Raw genomic sequence first — 22,133 nt, forward strand, 5'->3', positions numbered from 1 at the left:
TCTTTGGTAACCTAATGTAGTATATTGCATTCATTTGTCATTTGTTTTTGTGAATTGGCAGCAAATCTTAAACTCTTGTCATACGTAAAAATGAACCTAACGCGAGAAAATTTTCGGTCAATGATTTATTATGACTGTCGTTGTGGGCTTAGGTACTCAACAACAAAGTTATGATAGGGTGTGATTAGCATTTCTTAATAAAGCCCATCTCGTTTATCATTTTCTAAACATTTTCAGTGTTACCTAGGTATACTTCGAAATCTTTAGTTCATACACCACTGAGATTCTTTAACACAAATTATTTGCCCCAAACTAGACATAGCCTGTCCTTTGGGTGCAAGACAACGATATATTATTTAATACGATTAACAATATACTTACTTTGATGTGTCATAAAAATCAAATGGTCAAATAATTTTCCGCCAATTGTTTTTTTATTACTGAGAAGGTTGCAACGTTTCAAAAAATACATATAACATTCGAAATTCAAATAGTTTCGATTAGCTAGAAGTGCTAAACTTTTAGTGTGCCCCATGTACCAGATACCAGTGGGAGGCTCCTTTGCACAGAATGCCGGCTACATTATGGGTACCACAACGGCCCCTATTTCTGCCGTGAAGCAATAATGTGTAAACATAATTAATTGCGTTTAGCAAGCGTAATAGTAGTACCGCTCAGAATTTTTGGGTTTTTCAAAAATCCTGAGCGACACCGCATTGTTATGGGCATGTCGTATCAATTACCATCAGCTGAACATCTTGCTCATCTAGTCCCTTATTTTCATAAAAAATAATTATACTGATTTCGAAGATCAGATGTCAGAACTGTCGAACTGTCAGATTTCTTGTAGTTGTAAGCTCAAGTTTGCAGGTTTACCACTAAAACCCGACTTGTCGTATCACCGCTCTTCGTCAACACTGCCCTTTTTAGCATCGCCTAGTATCGGAATACAGGGTCTCGAAGATATCTATATATCTATATCTGTATCTGTCAGATTCATCATGTCTACTTCTTGTAGTTGTAGGCTCAAGTTTGCAGGTTTACCACTAAAAACCTCACTTGTCGTATCACCGCTCTTCGACAACACTGCCTTTAAAGCATCGCCTAGGATCGGAATACAGGGTCTCGAAGATATCTATCTGTCAGATTCATCATGTCTACTTCTTGTAGTTGTAGGCTCAAGTTTGCAGGTTTACCACTAAAAACCTCACTTGTCGTATCACCGCTCTTCGACATCACTGCCCTTAAAGCATCGCGTAGTATCGGAATACTGGGTCTCAAAATCTCGATCGATTATGAACTCCGCGGTCATTTGTTGGCATCTCTGGTATGACACACCCCAGTTTCAGTTCGAACGTGCAACGTAAAGCTGCTTAAAATGTCGGGGATCCAGTGCTCTATTAACGGCTAGATCACGTGGCGTTGTGTAGAAACGTCGCTTCATTGTGTGTCTTCTACCGCATCTATCACGGGGATTATTCCGAAGAGCTGCCCGACTTGATTCCTTTCCACCTTCACCCGACACGCCACAAATTAGGATATCATCCCCACCATCTGAATGTATGGCATTCCTCTACAGTGCGGTTTTTAAGGAACTTTCTTTTACGTACAACCGAGCTGTGGGATGAGCTTCCTTGTACGGTGTTTCCGGGATGATACGACATGGGTACCTCCTTAAACGTCGGCCACGCTCCTTTGATTCCTCTGGTGTTGCAGGAGAGTAAAAGCGGCGGTGATCACTTAACATCTTTACCAGTGGGAGACTCCTTTGCACAGGATGACGTCTAGATTATAGGTACCACAACGGAGCCTATTTCTGCCATGAAGCGGTAATGTGTAAGCATTACAGTGTTTCAGGTGAAAGGCGCCGCAGCCGTAGCTAGTGAAATTACTGGGCAAATGAGACTTATCATCATATGTATCAAGGTGACGAGCGCAGCTGTAGTGCCGCTCAGAATTTTTTCTTTTCTCTTCCATATAAAGAGGTAGAGGTAGAAACCTGTAAGATAGTTGTTGCCAATGAAACAGCAAGTGAAAATAGACAAATTAATTTATTGATAAATCTCATAACTAGTTAGCAATACAAAATTTACACACAATCTTATACAGCGATGCTTTATATACAACTAAACTTATTAGAACTGTACATTACATACGACAAAGCATACAATATACGCTTAATAAATAAATCAGCTTTGGTTTTTATAATTAAAGACAATTTTCTAACTCGAAAAGCATAAAATGATAAAGTTTCATGTATTTAAATTTTTAGATGTCAGGATTTCTTACAGATTGACATCGTGTTCAGATGAGCTATTCTTAATTTAAAAAAGTACTAATATATAAAATGAAATACATAGGCAGATTATATAATACTGTCTTCAAAAAACTGAAGCGTATTTTAAAATAACAAGTTGAATCATTGAAGTAGTAACACTATGTGGAAGCAATTTTTTTAAAACTGGTAGAAGTCAGAGATAATGGATGTATTTGAAGCGACATGGGCCACAGTTAAGATGCCTATTATATTATCTTATGATTGAGTTACTGTTAGCTCAACACATATCATTCGCAGTCAGATAGCAGAACGGCAAAACTGTGCTTACAGATTGTCTTTAGTAAAAACTGTAGGCAAAAAGTACGTCTTTTTGTGCCAAATTGAGTGTCCTATAAAACTATTTTGTATAACAAATTATTGTACTCATAGACTTTGAATTACATAGACGACGTGACAGCCCGATAATTCAAGACCAATTGTCAGTGTGTCCGTTACCTAGTTGCTTAATATTCAAAATACTAAATAGCCACTGGACAGGCTGTCCCATACGTTTGACAGCAAATTTTTTGTGCCTATTTGAAGCGCCACTCGCAAGCGTCCAGAGAACTAATTTTGACGTATAATACAAATGGCTGCGAAGGAACGTACAATACTCTGAAGTATATTTGCATTTTGAATTAATTTCGTTCGTTTTGCGTGTCATTTATACTTCCATAATCAACGTAATAAAGTACACATTTTTTTTGTAAATAGTTTAACGATGTTAGTCCCACCATTTAACGATGTTTGCTGAGGCTGTCATCACTAGTTTTAGTACCGCAGACTCTCGCTACATGGCCAACAGCGCCAAAATGGCGAATATCAAACAGGCACAAAAGCACTTTAACAGCCGCCAGTCCAGTGGTATATAGTAGAGGTCAGTGTTAGTAGCTAATGCCAAAACTGGCCGACTGTTTACGACTTGTCAAACAAAATCGGTAATAGTAACAATAGATTCACTTATCTTTTCTATCTTGCTGTATTTCTGTTAGATATGTTCTTCTCTCTCGCACGCTTTATTAGCTAGCATATTTATAAGTCTACGCGGTCTTCATGTACCAGTGAGAGGCTCCTTTGCACCGCCTATTTCTGCGGTGAAGCAGTCATGTGTAAACATTACTGTGTTTCGGTCTGAAGGGCGCCGTAGCTAGTGAAATTACTGGGCAAATGAGACTTGTACGAATGCACTTGTAGTGCCGCTCAGAATTTTTGGGTTTTTCAAGAATCCTCAGCGGCACTCCATTGTAATATATAGGGCGTATCAATTACCATCAGCTGAACGTCCTGCTCGTCTCGTTCCTTATATTCATTAAAAAAATCCAGTGTACTGATGTTTCTTTTTAGTGAACTATACTAATGAACGGATTTTAATGGGATAACTTCATGGAGTGCTGTTTAGTCCAACTTGAGAGATAGGATAGTTTTTATTTCGTTTTAGGACTCATAATTATTTTTATTTCCAATATTTGTATTGTATGGACATGATTTAATATGAGAGAATTTATTGACGCACGGTTTGAAAGTAGATATTGCTGTGAAACAATTTCATTATAACAACAGGGAGCATATTTTACGAAATAGATCTTGATTTTATGAAATATTATTGACAAATTCATAAAAAAAAAAACAGTGTTTTATTTATTATGTACAGAACAACGTCAGTCGGGTCAGCTAGTTATATTAAACAATACAAATATATTTATCTGATATTATTTATTTCAACAAGGTACCCATTTTATGTGCTGGCAACACAAAGAATGTTAAAATGTTTCATAGATCAGTGTTTTACGTACCTACGATTGGCCAAAATATCTACTAATACATAGATATGTAGTTGCGAAAAACTTTAAACCCATAATATGATTTTTAAATCTTTTCTTTTAAGACCTATTATCTCCATATGTAGTTTTCATTATAATAGAAACTGACTTCTTAGTGAAAAAGAAAATATAACCCTAAAGTAAAGCTCTCTGCAAGAAAAAAATTAAAAGATTAGGATGAACGCAAAATGTATATTCGCCCGCGAAAAACAATTCACAAACCTAATAAAGAAGCACTTATTTTTTAATTCATTTTTAATAATTAAATGAATCTACATTTATTTGAGCTCGAATTAAATATATTCAAATACTTACACTTAAGTATTTGTAACTCTTGTATTATCAAAACGATTCTGCCTTAAATTATTTAATAATGCTTTGTAACTTCTATTATTCATTCAATTAACTTACAACAAATACCATTTGCCAAAATTGTACATATTTTTAATCGTTCTTATTTCGTTTACTATATTATTTATATCTATGTACATAGAAAGGTTACTTAACTGAAAAAAAAAACATTTGAGTAGTAATTACCGTTTAAATTTGAGTCGAAAGCGAATCGAATTATAGTACTCGAACAATTGCCTCAGTGAAGAGCGCTCATAAATTTTGGATGCAAAAATTAATTGTATGACTCGCAATGTTTCTATTATATTAAAAATAAATAGATTAAATAAATAAAAGTACAAATAAAAAAATAGAAAATGTAAAATTTTGGCACTCAGTACAGCACAATCAAAACTTAATGATAAACGTTCTTTAGACTCTAGCTGGACTCTCTGCTGTTCTCGTTGGAGCCCATGGCGGAGGGGTGGGAGGAGGAGGTCGCGGCCTCCGGGGCCACTATCAGCCCCTCCTTGATCCTCTTCTTCTGCTTCATTCTTCTGTTTTGAAACCATATTTTAACCTGGGTCTCGTTAAGTTGCAGCGCGGACGCTATTTCGATCCTTCTGGCCCGCGTGAGGTACTTGTTAAAGTGAAACTCTTTCTCTAACTCAGTCAGTTGTTTATTGGTGAAGTTGGTGCGTCCAGTGTTGTTCAGGTTGAGGAGTGGGTTAGCCAGCATCTGACTACCCGTTGGGGTCCGCATCCCATCCTGCGGACTTCCAAGGACTCCCTGACTGACAAAGTCCGCTGGAGGTATCATCAGCTTCGGTACTGGAAATAATGAAAGAATAATGTTAATTTTACAAATAAATAATTTACAATTTTACAATAATATGGGCCATCCCTACTACTTTGTTACGCTCTTACGCCGGAGCTAATGAACCGATTTTGATGAAATTTGGTACGGAGATAGACTACAGCTTGAGAAAGGAATCCCAGAAAAACTGAAATTCACGTCGATGAGCTACACCTAAGTAGGCTTACTTTGGCAAAGCAATCTTCCTCGAAGAAAGATTCACATAATATGTTGAGAACGAGAGCGAAAACGGAAACCGGAACTGGTATAGGACATCAGATAATCTTCAAACCAAACCTGCTTCTTATTTTTAAAAACCCTATATGTACGCGGGCGAAGTCGTGGGCATCAGCTAGTATCTATCCATATAATAATATAAACTTCTGTGTTTAGTTGGGAACCACATAATATAGAATAAAAAAATATGATCGAATCTGAAACTTATCTATACACTAAAATGTTATTATATTTTTTTTGGAGAAAGATTCCAAAGCCGCCCACATTCTATTGGAACACCAGAGGAAGCACAGGAGTGGTGCCAGCCTTTAATAAAATAAACAAATAGTGACAAGAACCTCCTTTTAAGCATGTAAGAATGCTTGTGCCAGGAGGCTCCGCTCTTTCTTAGCCTTAAAATCCTCAAGGGAAGGTGTACCTACGCGCTTTTGTTAAAGGTAATGTCGTATCGACCCGGAACCACCGTATTAGGAAGCTTCATTGAAAACCGCGCTGTGAAGGAACGCCACACATCTAGATGGTGGGGATGATATTCTGATTTTTGGCGTGTCATGCGACGGCGGAATACGACGGCAGGAATCAGGTCAAACAGTTCTTCGGAACACTCCCCGTGATAGATGCGGTAGGAGACACACAGTAAAGCGACGTCTCTAACGCAACGCCAGATGATCGAGCCGTTCACAGACCACTGGTTCTTTTCTATAAAGAAAATAAGGGACGAGACGAGCAAGAAGTTCAGCTGATGGTAATTGATACGACCTGCCCATTACAATGCAGTGCCGCCCAGGATTCTTGAAAAATCCCAAAAATTCTGAGCGGCACCACAACTGCGCTCTTCACCTTGAGACATAAAATGTTAAGCCTCATTTGCCCAGTAATTTTACTAGTTACGGCGCCCTCCAGACCGAAACACAGTAGTAACATTACTGCTTCACGGCAGAAATAGGCGCCATTTTGGTACCCATAATTTAGCCGGCCTCCTGTGCAAAGGAGCCTCCCAATAGCTATCCCCGACAATTCGAGTAGCTCTGCATTGCACGCGGATTATATATTAATTGTTAAATTTAACCCCCTTATTCATAATAGTCTGCTAACTTAAAGCATTGCTAATTCTCACCCTGTCTTCTTCTATTGACCTAAGTCAGAATGAGAAAAAAACACTCCTTAGCGACTGTATAAAGTTAGCGGACCATTATGAATAAAGGGGTTAATGGCTATAATATGTGCCAGCTTACAAATAAATTATAATAGTTTTATGTTGTATGTTCATCATAATCTAATTATTGTACAAGGCTCATTCATATCAGTGACAATAACCATTCTAATTTCTTATGACGGATATTAGCGTTTAAATGAATTAAATGTTTGGTGAGCAGTAAGGTTAAGACCTCTAGAAAGTGGCTCGACCTCTAATCAAGTTGCTATCAACTGCCAAACAAAATGACATCAACCATGTCCGACGAAATAAAAACACTCATTTGAGTTTGAGATGGAGATCTATTATTATTATTATCTGTAGCAATGGGACGCTTTTGTTTTTACTCAATAAATGAATATTATCAAACGAAGTGGTAACTGGCAACAATACTATTTTTACCAATAATAATGTATTTTGTTGTGATTATTTTTACTACATTTTTTCTCTTAACATTTAATTGATTACTGTAGTTATATTTTGTAGGGTCATTTAATTATTAATTTAATGTAGCAGTAATTATTGATTGTGTTTGATTATAATATTATAAATCGAAACCACTGAAATATTTGCATGTCTATCAAGACGAAACATGTGCCTACTCTTTTTGTAACAACTTTACTTGTGAAAGTTTCTGGCAAATACAGAACTTTAACTATGCACACTATGCCGGTTAGTTTGGTAGGCGGTACCATTTTCTGCCGTGGCCGAAGCTAGTAAAATTACTGAACTGGAAACTTAAACTTTTCCAAATAATAATTCTGAAGTTTTCCGTATGTAGCCTTACAAATAAACGCGGGAAACGTTATGCGTCCGAATAAACCAATCATAATAATAAAACCAATAAGCAAAATGTCTCTTTGTAAACATGATGCATATTCTTGGTTTATTTTCATGTATAATTTATATTATATTTTTAAGTATTTCCGTACGTACGGCAATACTTAAAAATAATAATAAATTTATTACCAAAATTAAGATACATACAAAGTAATTAAAGTTAACAAGATATAATTAATCTTAATTGTGAATAGTTGAGTACATTGTAGTCTATTTGTACTGAGTGCTGGCTCTGCACTAAGCAAGGTGCTTGGAACACAGAAGCCGGGAAACACAGTTACTAAAAAATATTAGTTACTTCTATTTGATTCGCGTAGTAGAAAAATAATAGTAAATTAGTAAAATTAAAATGAAATAAATACTAATACAAATGTATTTATTAAAGATACAATGTAACATTACAGATTAAATCTAAAGCGTTACAAAGATATTATACTAAAGAAAAAAACCAATGAAAATTATAAACTAGTTATCTTATTTTATAGAGCTTACAGGCATAATACTCTCAAATCTTTTCTTAAATTCTTTGACGAAAAATCCCATCGAGCTGGCCAATAGATCACCGGTGGTGCTACCTCAAGTACAGAGTTTAGAAGACAGATGACTCGTATTACATAAAATCTTCTTGACAAACAATAATGCGTGTGTGTGTGTGTGTGTGTGTGTGTATATGTCAGTGATTGTGTGTGAGAGTTTCAAACCGTTTTATAAAGTTGTCTGAATGATGTTTTCAGTTTCTTGACTTCTACAAAGAGAACTATAAAACGATACGATTCTCGATCAAGAAGTTTATTTTTAAAGTCGCTAGTGTTTCAAAGTGTCGAGCGCAATTGTGTTACCGCACACAATTCTAGGTTCAATCAATAATCATAAGTGTTTGGTAATACATAATATATACAGTACTATCAGGCCCTATTCTCTCGCGTAAAAAATAAAGAATTATTGAATCGATTCTACGTAATTTCACCCGGGTGAAATGATATTCTTATGAGAAATTTCAATGGGATTGTATATCAGTTGAAATTTATATTTTGTATTACATTGTACTAGGAATGTATTTAAAAAAAACTATTTAAACTTTAACGGCCTTACAAATAAAATTGGCATTAAGTTATACCTGAGAATAAACCAATAATATGCTAAATGTATACAAATAGACATTTTGCTTACGTTCGCTTTACTCGGAGGTATAACGTTTCCAGCGTTAATTTGCAAGACTGCTTGACATTGGGAAAACTTAAGAATTATCATTGTATTGATAGTGTTGTCAGCGATATAGTTAACTTTACCAGTGGGAGGCTCCTTTGCACAGGATGCCAGCTAGATTATGGGTACCACAACGGCGCCTATTTCTGCCGTGAAGCAGTCATTTGTAAGCATTACTGTGTTTTGGTCTGGAGGGCGCCGTAGCTAGTGAAATTACTAATTACTGGGCAAATGAGACTTAACATCTTATGTTTCAAGGTGAAGAGCGCGGTTGTAGTGCCACTCAGAATTTTTAGGGTTATTTTCATTAAAAAAAATAACATTATCTATACAAATTCTCGGTTTATTCTAAGTTATAACTTTATGTCAAATTTATTTATAAGGCCGTACGGGTTAATAGTTTTACTACGTACTTTCATGTAGTAATTAGTTTTTGGTATATTAATTGGAGATGCGACGTGTCTTTATAATTCATTATTACACTATCTGTAACTATAGAAATCATGTAAATTTTGTTTTGATTGTCATAAATTATCATCCAAAAAATACCGTAAGGAGATGTTCTTATAATTTATTTATGAATGACCAGCAAATGATATGAAATATTGCAGCCTAGCGAAAGACTCGAAGAAAATAGCGATTCATTCAATCGTATCAAACGTGCAGTCATAGATTGACAGATGACGGCTTTAATCTTGTAAAAAGACGGCATCCACTACGTTTTACAACTATTTCAACCTTAATCACTGCATATTTCATACTAAACTAAATTACAGTTTTTACTTAGGCAGTCGCGCCTCTTATTACGTAGTATTTACATCCTCTTTGAAATTCTGCGTGAAATTTTCATTCTAAGTAATTTTTTGTTAGTGTATGAGACATACTTTTTTACTGGCAACAATGAGTTCGGGATAGGAAGTCAGCCCGCGACAATACCTAGTCACGAACAAACAAAACCACAAGTCAATGAACCAGACAAAAACCTGTCCAAACATATTTGCACACCCCGAGGTATCCTGCCATTTAATGCACAAAGAATGTTCGTGGGAGCTCCGGGCACCTCGCTCGCTTATGACAGGTGTCAATTTTTTCTAATACGAGTGAAGGAAAGGAATGATACGAGAGATATTTCAATATTGGCGTTTATGCGGCGCCCCGCGGCGAAGTGAGGCCGGTCCCGCTCACACGTCGTGAGCGCTTGACGGTTATTATTGTAGAAAAGTAAACACAAATTTTACTAACGTGTCGGCCATGTCAGACTAATGTGAAGCTTGCATTGACTTTTGACCAAACGTTATGATTTGTTACATAAATACATCGTTCACTTGTACAGGTGGAGTTAATGTGTTGTGTAATCAGCTATTAAAATACTTATTAAAAATGTTAGAAGCCATATTGAACTTACTACTTTTGGCGCGTTTGGTAAAGTGCGCGCGCACACCGTCACGCAAATTCGACACCCTGACCGCTGACGTTACACATGACATAATATTAACAAAATGAAAATTATTTTTTTTTCCAAAGAAATTCTATTTTAAGACCTTTGAAAAATAGCTCCACGAAAGGAAAACATTGTTAGATTAATAGTTTAACAATTATCGCACTTGCAATGTTAATGTATGTGCTACAAAAAATTGTTAATTAATTAATGGATAACTTATTGAAAAATTGCGATAAAAATTTTTTGACCACGGGTTATTGTTTATTGATCTGTCCTGTAGGCACCTGTTTTTAAATTTTTAATTTTCGTATTTAATAAGTTTAAATAATATTTATTCATTAAAGTTCCGAAGGGGGCGTGGCTTGAGCAAGCCGGAGTACTCGTTTTCGGGCATATTTTCAACCCTTTGGAAAATTATAAATATTGGCCCTACAATTCCGGGAGTAAAAACTTTATGAACATAACTAACTAAAATAACATTAGGAAGTTTCCTCCTCTTTTGGAATCTTTTTTCAAAATTGAAAAACCTTTATTAGTTTTTTTAGTAAATTGTTAATAACTTTTGTAAATTTTGCAAGCGGAAATTCATTTTTTTTTTGAAAACCATCTAGATGCCATTCCGAATCGAATGACACCTCCATCAGAATTTTCGGAGACTGCTGAACAAAGTTGACCCGTTTTGTCGTTAACTTACTTAAATTCACTGTTAAGAATTTATTCCTTAAGTGACTCAAAATTGTGTGTCATTCTATACTTTCTATGTTAATATAGCACTAAGGTCAATACAAAGTATGGAAGATTAATTACCTAACCAAGACAGAGAGTCCAATAAACTTTCAACCCTTCCGGAGTCCGGTAATGTGACAGCAATATGTCCGGCCTAATCCGGATAATAGCGGATCCGTTGTATTGAACTAATTGTCCGGCCGTGACTGGCTGTTCATGACATGTGTTCTTCTTAATTAAATGACGACAAATACTGCATCAGGTGTCATACAATATTAAATTTACAATATTAATTAATATTGCAGTCGTTAAGGCGAAGGGTAAACACAAAACACAAAAACAAGGTGTTTTTAGACAAGTTTTGTGGTGAAAATATAGCATTTGGAGCTATGAACACTACTTTATCCTACTAGTAATCAATAATGAGGATTATAAGCAATTAAACTGTTTGCGCCTGTTAAAACGTTACATTTTCGACGCAAGAATTTTGAAAATATTGGCTATGTTACCTAGGAGCTAGCGCTCAAGGTCGCCGGCATTTAGTGTCGCCTTAACACGAGTGTTTCCGCCCTAATAAATGAATATACGTTCATATTAGTTTTATACATAAAGCTTATATCATTTATACGTCTAGATAGACTATGACAGCTGTGAAAACGACGAAAAAACTAAGTTTAGAACTAACCTCTATTTAGACAAATTCACGCACTCAAACACAGTGTCATACAAATCGCGAGTGTAAGACGTAGCTTGTCACACATACTTATCTAATATTCCTGGCCTGTTTTTATCGGTTGTCTAACAGCAAGAGAGTCTATTTACTGGACGTTTTAATTATCTATGACATATAGTTTGATTGCACGTGGAAGAAAGTTTTTTCAACACTGCAGCATGCAGGACCAAATGAATTATTAATGTAGTTATAACCATATTACTAGAGTTATCATGCCTAGAATTTATTTCATAAAAAGTGAGTACAACTGTATTAGATATGTCAGGCAGCCGATTATTCAGTTAGTAGATGCTTTTATTAATTATTATTTTCCTTAGATTAAGGATTGGTCTCCGCTGCGCTCCAACTAAATTCCGCACCACCTAAGAACAATAGCATTTTTATTACGACAACTATTAGGTGCCTGTGTGCGTGGCATCGTGACACTCAATGACATCTTTCTTTCTTCTTTTTTTCTTTTATTTGTAACGTACGCTTCGTATTATTTTACATTGAAATTAATAAAATACAAAATACTTAATGATGATATGTGTCCCAGTGTCCTTCTTATTTCTTGTAGTATTATTTTTACATAGTTTTACAACGCAACCTAGTTTACAACCAACAATTTTAGTTTCAATTATTATTAGCAAATTTTAACAGAACATGTGGCACGTTAACGCCACACATTGTTCGAAACTGGCTCGAGTACACCCACTTGGGCGATGTATTAGTCACCGCACTTTGCGACTATGCCTGCGGAATCTAGTTGGAGCGCAGCGGAGACCAATCCTTAATCTAAGGACTTTATTTTATATATAAATTAAAATGTGCCTATGACATTATATTTGTATGATTAGCGTCAATTTTAATTTGGTTTGAGATGTATAATATCTGTTTTAGTCATAGAAATCTTAATAGTGCCTTATTATTAAGATTACTATGGTTTTAGTATAGCGAATACTTCATAATATTAAACTTTTAATTGACAATTGTAAAAGAATTTGAAAACTAAACTAAAAGGCATAAAAGGCATTTATTTTCTCAAAATTGATTCCTTTAGAATTCATTTTGATGTCATTTCTAATATACTAGATACTACTACCGCTTCGGAAACAAATGGCGCTCTGAGAGAGAAGAAGCGGTGCAAGAAACACTCCCGGCATTCTTTTTTACGCTCTTTTCAATAAAAATATACAATATTGTACTTTCATTGCTATTGCTATAAAATAATCATAATCTAGTCCCAGGCTGTCCGATCACTTAGATATTATATATACCTATCTGTGGAGTAATAGGATTTAAGACAGAGGCATTTTTTTTATAAAACATTTAAATTTATTTATATATAATGCCTGAACAGAAGCTGGGACTTTATTATAAAAAACATTTACCCTTAAGCATTATGTATCTTATGAAGCCTACTAGAATTAGTTTCAAGCAATCCCTTATTTCTAGTGTTATAATAATGAAAATCACTATTAAGAGCAAAAAGGTGACGATTTTTGTGAATGTATAAATATTTATTTCTTTAAATTTTTCTTTGAGAGACTGTCTATAACCAAGCTGGTATATAGCCGAACAGCTCTCTTTTGCAGAGTAAACACTATGTTAATGTCAGCAGCATGACCCCACAGTAAAATATAACTAAGTTTGTATTCCAGTTTTATTAGTTTGCATGGCTTATGGGTTAGGATAGGAGCACCTATTGATTACAAGTCAATGAAAATATGTTACTTTATCCTGCAAATAAAGATGATTTGACTTGATTTGATTGCTTGTACATTATTGCTTCACGGCAGAAAAAGGCACAACAATGGCACCCATCTAGTACCTATCATGTGCAGAGAAGCCTCTCATAGGATTAGTAGGTATTAATCGGGACTCTTGAGCTAACTGTAGTGTTTGTATATAATCTATTATTATTTTTTTAATTTCGTTGTAAATATTAATTTGTTACCTTACTTAAATATTATTTCTACAATCTAGGCATAGCCTGTACTATGGGTGCAGGACAACGATATATTTAACATAATATAATTAGTTAAACATACATAAATACTTATAAACTTCTATGACTCAGAAACAAACATCCATATTCATCATATAAATGTTTGCACCTACCCGGATTCGAACCCGGGACCTCTGAATAACTATAATACTGTAAATAATTATAAATAATATACTTCAGCTAAATCCTCTTGCAACTCATCATCATCATCAGCTGGAAGTCGTCCACTGCTGGCCAAAAGCCTCCCCCAAAGATTTCCACGACGATCGGTCCTCTCATCCAACGTATTCCGGTGATCTTGACCAGATCGTCGGTCCATCGGTGGGAGGCCTACCAACACTACTTCTTCCGGTACGTGATCGCCATTCGAGAATTTTACTGCCCCAACGGCCGTCTGTCAGTCGAACTATGTGCCCTGCCCACTGCCACTTCAGTTTCGCAATCATTTGGGCTATGTCAGTGACTTTGGTTCTCCTACGGATCTCCTCACTTCTGATTCGATCTCGTAGGGAAACTCCGAGCCCTCTCCATTGCCTTCTGAGCGACCATGAGCTTTCTCATTCATTGTAAATTCTAATTTTATAAAAATAGTTTAATGATTTGTAATTTAACTTAGTTTAATCAATGTTATTTAACTAAATTATGCGATATAATAATATTTTCATTGATTGTATTTAATACCTAACCTCTTTATTACAACAATGTTCTTTTTACAAATGGAAAACAGCACTAGGAGGAATTTAAGGCTTTCTGATTTGTTACGCAAACTAAATATAACTTCCTTTAAATATTTGTAGAGTTACAAGATATCTTGTCTTGAATTTTTAATCGCCAAGAGCGTAAACGATGCAAGAGCTTTCATAAATCGTAAGTATTATGGTGTTCACCAATCATCAAACTTAACGTCATAAAGTATGTTTTAATATTGTTAGAAATATTAGAATAACAAAAATAATAACATTAGATGTTAGTTTGAAGTTCTGTGATGAACAATACCTTCTTGTTCCGACAAATACAATCCAAGTAATAAGAGATAATATTTTAGTAACCCGACACTTGTACACAGCGGTCGAAGCGGCCACGAGAACCCGTTACCAGATCAAACAACGCCGGCTGTCCGTTTGTTTGTCTGTTTGCGCAATATCACAAACAGTGCCTCTATCCTCTATATCCAAGAGCGTAATATATATATATATAGATTGTAAAATGAGGGCGACGTGTATATATGATTTATATATATAAGATAGGTACCGAAGATTAAAAATATTTTTTGCGTGTCCATTCACATAAGTGTATGCATATTGTTGTTATAATAACAATAAAAGTTTAAAGCTCAACCGCAACTCAAATGTTACTTTTTAGGTCCAATAATTAATGGTGTATATCAAATACATTGTACCAATTACTAACACTTCGCACATGTTGAGTTTTAAGGACAAAAACTCAAGACACTTATAAGTAATTACTACAACTTCATCATTATTCACAAGGATTTTAAATATAATTTACAGTGATGCAAATCATTATACAAATATATCAACTTACTTAAGTAAGGCAAAAAGTATAAAATATTAAGATTTACTGAGTAGACGGGATGCAATACACACACAAATAATGTTTGAATATTTGAAGTATTTAAAGGAATAGTAGCTTTAATTTCACAACCAAAACAGGGTTTGCCATGACAGGATGCTTCTGCCGTCATAAGTAGCGCCTGTTGCTCATGAGCATATTTTAGTAACATTAAAACTGGTAGCCCCATAAATGGTTAATCTCGTAAAAAGGTGTCTAGTACGTATTAGTCTTCACAGTTAATATGGGGACAAAAAAGGCACAATCAATTGGATCGGGTTACATTTTTATAATCAACATTCTAAAATACGACTAATCAAGTTGTCAATCCTACTATATCGAGATTTGGGGCAATACATTGCCAAGCCTTTATTATTATTTATTACTTTATTTACATTAGTTCTTTACACTATCTATCACTTGTTATTCACAAAAATCACCCTTACTGAACTTTATTGGAATAAGCTTAAAAATATGGTGATTTAAAAGTTCCTATTAACTCTAAATCATTCGGATGTTCCTATTTCCTTGATAATTTTTAAGTCATATATATATAGTTTTAGAGACCGCTAAAGATAAGAGATATTGTTAGTTTAGATTATCTGTGGTATCAGACCATTATTTAATGAACGACAACAGCGAGAAAAATTATAGCGCTGCTTGAGGATAAGTTAGTAAACCTTATGTATCCCAGAGGCTAAATGTGAATCGTTTGAGTATCCAGAGGACTTGTCAACGATATTAAGGGAATGGTTCAGTCAGTAGAAGGCTTGGGTCTGGAAGAAAACCATGCACACAACCTCTCCTTGGTGAACCAGGCATTGAGAAATTGTTAATCTTCTTATGTCGACCTCAAAAAGACTCTAGAGGAAGTGAGAGGAGTGCAAACCAGCTTATGGTGTCAGGAGGAGGCTCGCTACCAATATATGCAGTCGCCCTTGACCTTAAATTTCTCCACGAGCACAGAGTTGCTATACCTAGCTTCGTTCGAAATTGTGCAACGCGGGCTCTAGAGGACTGGGGTAGAGATTTACTCTCGGATGAACCTAGAATATCACTATATGGTGATTGATATTCTGGCTTCATCTGACGACGACTTCGACCAACGTCGGCGAGTACTGCGAAGACAAAGCAAATATTTCACAGAAGTTTGCTTTGAAGTAATAACCCCTTATGGTGATGGCTCAGTTATGTTTTGGGCAGCGATTCATGAGGAGTTACTCTTCATAGAACACGGAACTTCCAATACCGGTACATATCAGAAATCCTAATTCCTTACGTACAATTCGCATTAACGGTTCCTGGAGAAAATTTGATTTTTATGAACGATATAGCTCACGCTCACCGTTCTGGCAATATAGAAGCGTATATTCAGGAGGTAGACATTCGACGTTGGGATTGGCCCGCTCGAAGTCTCGACCTCAAACCCATAGCACATTTGGGATGTTCTAAAACGATGAGTAAAATCGGTGCAGCCCGCTCTGAAAAACATCAGGGAGCTAAGGAATGTAATTGCTGCGCAGTGGGAGTAGCGCGTATTCCACAAGAAACAATTAAGAATAGCATAGATATTCATTCGTCATTTTAGCAAGTTAAAAAAAGCTTTAGTTTTATTGCCTGCCTTTTTTATTTAATGAACAGCTACGCACTAGCTGTCTAGACTCTGGGATCAATTTTAAATAATTTCATCGAAATTTAATGAAGAAATTGACAGAAACTACTTTTTGCTTATATTATGATGATACAAGCTACTTAGAATTATGAAGTAATCTGAAGATGCCAGTGAAACAGGTTATTTCTAGGTACTGGCATCATGTTGACGTCTGGCATTCTAGTAACGTACGTTTTGCATGAAATTTCTGATCTCGCACAGCCAATTTGTGGAATCAATTACCGGCTGCTGTTGTCCCGAACCGATTGACTTAAAGACATTCGAAAATAGGCCTTAAAGGCCGACGACGCATCTCTTGAACCCTGGTGTTGCGACGTCCATGGGCGGTTGCTTCACCATGACCCATACGTTATTAGGTTTATACGTTAGCTTTTGCCCGATTTTTGTTATATATTGGTCATAATCAATATATTGGACACTGGTAGTATTAATGATTGTCTTGCTTCTAAGTATAAAGCTCCACAAGATTTTTCCAGTATTTAAACAACCTTCATCTTTGCTGAACCTGTATGGACCACTTCCTTCTATTGTTTTTATCGTGGATGTCACTCTGTCACATATTTTTCCCATTTGTCTTTTTTGCTCCTAGTTAAATGACCCGTCCATTTCCATTTTAAAGTTTTTTTTGCGCGATATCCCGCGATATTAGCCCTTTATTTTAATATTAGGTTTATTATTTTTAATGCGATATTATCAGGTTCTAGTACTATTGTTCTTAAGGTCATGCTTTTTTCAGATTTTATTGAAATCCCAGGTCCCATATTTTCTTTAAAGTGCAATATCTTTGTAATGCTATACAAGTTCTGTCATTAACTTTTGCTAGCTTTTTCTCTTAAAATTCTACCACCATCTTTGAAACCAGATTGTAGTGTCAGTTAATACTAAATTAAGTAAATATATTTAAAAAACTGAACTATTAAAATGATGAATCTAAACCATGAAAATAAGGTTGACGTATCCAACGATATGTGATATTTTATATTTATTTAGTTTTTTTCTATTGCGTATCTGTGGATGGAATAGAATAAGATTAAAATCGCTATACAAAAATAATAGTTGATGAAAGTGTGAAAATTTGAAGTTGTATGTATTTTAAAATAAAAAATAAAATATGAAAATAAAAACATTGTCAAAAAACAAAAATTACGGGTGGGTACCATGTATCATGAAAAATAGATGTTGGTCGATGCTCAGACCTACCCAATATACACACAAATTTAAAAAAAAAATAGGTTATCCGTTTCGGAGGAGTTTGGTAACAAACACAGGGACACGAGAATTTTATATATAAGATGAATGCATGAAATTGCGCTACCTCAGGGCTGCACAACCTGATCTAACACCCTAAATATTGACATAAGTTGCCGAACGCAAGCTGGATCCAAATGAAGTTGACGGTGAGTTTGTTCAGTAATGGGAGAAGGTCACCGCGCCGCGCTACGACACCAGTAATCCATTACGTTAATGTTTGTACAGACGCGGCGCAACTTGCGCTGCGCATGAGTCCGTGGTGCGCTGTGCGGCCAACCTCCGCTCCCGCCCCCCTCACATCTCTGCCACAGCTCAGAAACACGCAGTATGATAGTAATCTAAGTATTTAAGAACAATTTCTTATAGCTATTATCGGACCGTTTACCTACGCCGTATACTTAAGCTAATGCGTAACTTCCAAAATAGAACAATTACAATTTAAAAAGAGTGGTTTTTTTGTATATTTATGTTATGGGTTCTGCTTTGTTCAGGCAGATATCTTTATTTTATTAAAAGTATACTTAAGATAAAAAAATTGCATAATCTAAGTAGATTAGATTAGTAGTAACAATTTCATATAGGTATTATCGGACCGCTTAAGCTAATGTGTAACTTCCAAAATGAAACAATTACGATTTAAAAAGAGTATTGTTTTTGTTATGGGTTTAACTTTTTTCAATCATACCATTGATAACATCAATATATATATTAAATTAAAAGTGCACTTAAGATAAAAAAATTGTGTATTCTAAGTAGTTACACTGCAATAAAAAGTAATTGAATAGAAGACAATTGATTTTTTTTACATTAAAATAATTTAACTATTTATTTTGAAAACTGTTATTAAATTACGCAATAAAAGCAAAATTAGGCCTATCATCTTAATAAACTACATTGATGAAATTATAGTTTTTAACTCTACTAACGCATATAACTTGAACATGAACGTCTTTTAAGATAAAACGTAATGATATTATGAAGCCGTACGTTAAAACGGGGTAAAATATTTATAAGTAGAAGGGCCTGCGATGGCTTGTATAAGGTTTAGCAAATTTAATAACCTGAGAACCATCATGAATATAGTAAAGAAACACTATTCTAATATTTAGTATGAGGCCAATTTTATAAGCCTATAAAACTATTTGTAGAGAAAACTATCAGTTTATAGCTAACTGTATGTCTCTGAGCTGTGTCTCTAGTACCCACGTTACTGTGGATAACACGCTGCCACACGTTCAGTCAATATGTGTAATAGCAAGGTTATACTTCAAAATCTCATATTTGAAATCAACAGAGGAGCGCGAGGGTCACTTGATGGAAGGAGCACATGATGCTGCTCAAAATACGATTAAAAATTTTCCTAATTTCATGTTCGTTTCAAATGTAAACTATATAAAGAAAAGGTTATTCTACAGTTTTAGGATTACTACTCGTGGTCTGGCCTAGATGATGATAGATAAACTTACCATAGAAACGATTTACTGGACTCCTGTTTAAATGGTTAATCGACAAAAAATGTGCATGCTAGTTTTAAATTATCCGAATAGAAGACACTATAATAAATTTAAGATCTATAATATATACTGTATTCGATAGTGTTTAAATTCTCTTTGGCATTCGACGCTATAAATAAATTACAATATCTAAAAAAAAAACAATAAATTTCAATATGTGGTGACAAAACAACCGACACCTTAAAAGTTGTTTATTTTTAAAATTGATTCATTGAGAATTATTTTCGATGTCTCTAAAATTACTACCGCTGCTTCAAAAACAAATGGCGGTTATTTGTCGCTCTTTTTATAATAATCACGTTACATAAATTATAATTGCTTATGACAGACAGACAGACAATAGACCTAAGACTAGCCTAGGCCTTACGTTAAAGTAATAGAGTATTAAAATTTATTATTTCTTTGTATTTTATGAAGCCTACAGTGATTATTATATTTTAGGGAACATCAATTCCTTGTGTCTGATGTTGTAAATTTTATCTACTTAGTGTAATTTGATAAAATTTCGCTCCTACTATTTCATATTTTGTTTTGAATCCCAAGTTGATACCTACATTTGTGTATTTACAACGAGTTCTCCGAGTTAAATAACTTTAAAGCATCTACGACAATTTTTTTCGTATACGATCTTTGGAATTTAAAAGCTGGTACTGAACTAGCTAGAATACCCTATGACGGCCACCTACCTAGATACCTATTAATATTGAAAATGTGAGTGTAAATTTGTTTGTTACGCTTTTACGCCGGAGCTATAGAACCGATTTTGATGAAATTTGGTACAGCGATAGATATTTCACCTTCGCACGACACGCTACAAGTTACGATATCATCCCCACCATCTGGATGTGTGGCGGTCCTCCACAGTGCGATTTTCAAGGAGCTTTCTTCCTCGTACCACGAAGCTATGGGCTGAGCTTCGGAGCGGAATGAGCTTCCTTGTGCGGTGTTTCCGGGACGATACGACATGGGTACCTTCAAGAAAAGCGCGTACACCTTCCTTAAAGGCCGGCAACGCTCTTGTGTTTCCTCTGGTGTTGCAGGAGAGTGTGGGCGGCGGTGATCACTTAACACCACGTGACCCGTACGCTCGTTTGTCCTCCTATTCCATAAAAAAAAAGGCTAGAGCTTAGAAAAGGACATAGGCTACATTTTATCTCGGAAAAATCCATGGGTCTGTTTCTAAAAGTAGTTTTAGTTTGCCATAGCAATCTTCCTCGAAATAAGATTCTATAATATGTTGGGAACGGGAGCGAAAACAGGAACCGGAACTGCAATTGGTCTTGAGATAATTTTCAAATCCAAACTTGTTTATTATTTTTAAAAACCCTTTATCTACGTGGACGAAGTCGCGGGCATCAGCTAGTAGTAAATAAAGCCATCTGTCGATATTTACAGTCAATTATTTTACTATTTACCGTGTATTTTATAACATTATACAATTTTAATATCCACTACTTTGAATAGTTAATATAACAGTTGAATTATAAACATACCTAATTAATTGATCGTAATTTTATGTATGATTTCAAAAGCATTAGCATTAACTGCAATAAAATTAATAATGCCTTGCCAATTAACATGGAACAATGTAAAGATTTGACGACCCCTATAGCCCAGTGGTTAGTGACCCTGCCTAATGAGCTAGAGGTCCCGGGTTCGAATCCCGGTAGGTGCAATCATTTATATGATGAATATGGATGTTTGTTTCCGACTCATGGATGTTATATATATATTTATGTATGTTTTAGTAAGTATATTATATTAAATATATCGTTGTCTTGTACCCATAGTACAGGCTATGCCTAGTTTGGGACAAGATAATTCTGAAAAAAAATTACATAGATCATTTGACTAGATATTAAATATATTGCACCTGTAGGACCAACTGCATAGGATAACCTTTCTGTTTGATAATGTTAACAAGGATTCCTCAAATACATCTGTTACACTTATGGCGCTGAAGAATTATATGGATACTAAAACTAAAATATTTGGTTTAGCTGATGAATCGGTAAATAGTGATTGATTTTATCATGCATCTTGACTGTTGCCTCTCAATATATTCTTGATTATGTTATGTATGTACATAGGCACCTTTCCCATGCTTGTGCAAAAACTGGAATCAATTGGGAGAAGAGGCAACTTGCTAATTTTAAAAATTATTTATGTAATAGGAAGCAAACGGTTAAACTGGGCTAGTGGTCAAGTCAGGATGTCAACGTATCATGTGGTGTTCCACAAGGAAGCGTGTTAGGCCCTACTTTATTTTTAATTTATATCAATGATCTCTGTAATTAACAAATTAACAACGCCAAAATCTTCTCGTATGCCGATGATACGGCGATTGTCTTCGCAGGAGACACCTGGCAAGAAACAAAATGCGCCGCTGAACAAGGGATGGCACAAATTGCCAATTGGTTGAAATACAATCTA

The 22,133-nt window shown here is 35.2% G+C and overlaps 1 protein-coding gene across 1 annotated transcript in view; it reads right to left on the bottom strand.

Annotated features, from left to right (window-relative positions):
- Nucleotides 1-2,032: 2,032 nt before the first annotated feature.
- LOC126970048 (homeobox protein Hox-D1-like) overlaps nucleotides 2,033-22,133 on the bottom strand; it is a 73,853-nt gene continuing 53,752 nt past the window's right edge. The window contains exon 2 of the mRNA XM_050815758.1: nucleotides 2,033-5,298. Within this exon, the coding sequence (XP_050671715.1) occupies nucleotides 4,907-5,298 (392 nt within the window). The 3' untranslated portion in view covers nucleotides 2,033-4,906. The remainder of the gene's footprint in view (nucleotides 5,299-22,133) is intronic.

This window comes from Leptidea sinapis, chromosome 1 (genome assembly GCF_905404315.1).
Source record: "Leptidea sinapis chromosome 1, ilLepSina1.1, whole genome shotgun sequence".
Classification (NCBI taxonomy): domain Eukaryota; kingdom Metazoa; phylum Arthropoda; class Insecta; order Lepidoptera; family Pieridae; genus Leptidea; species Leptidea sinapis.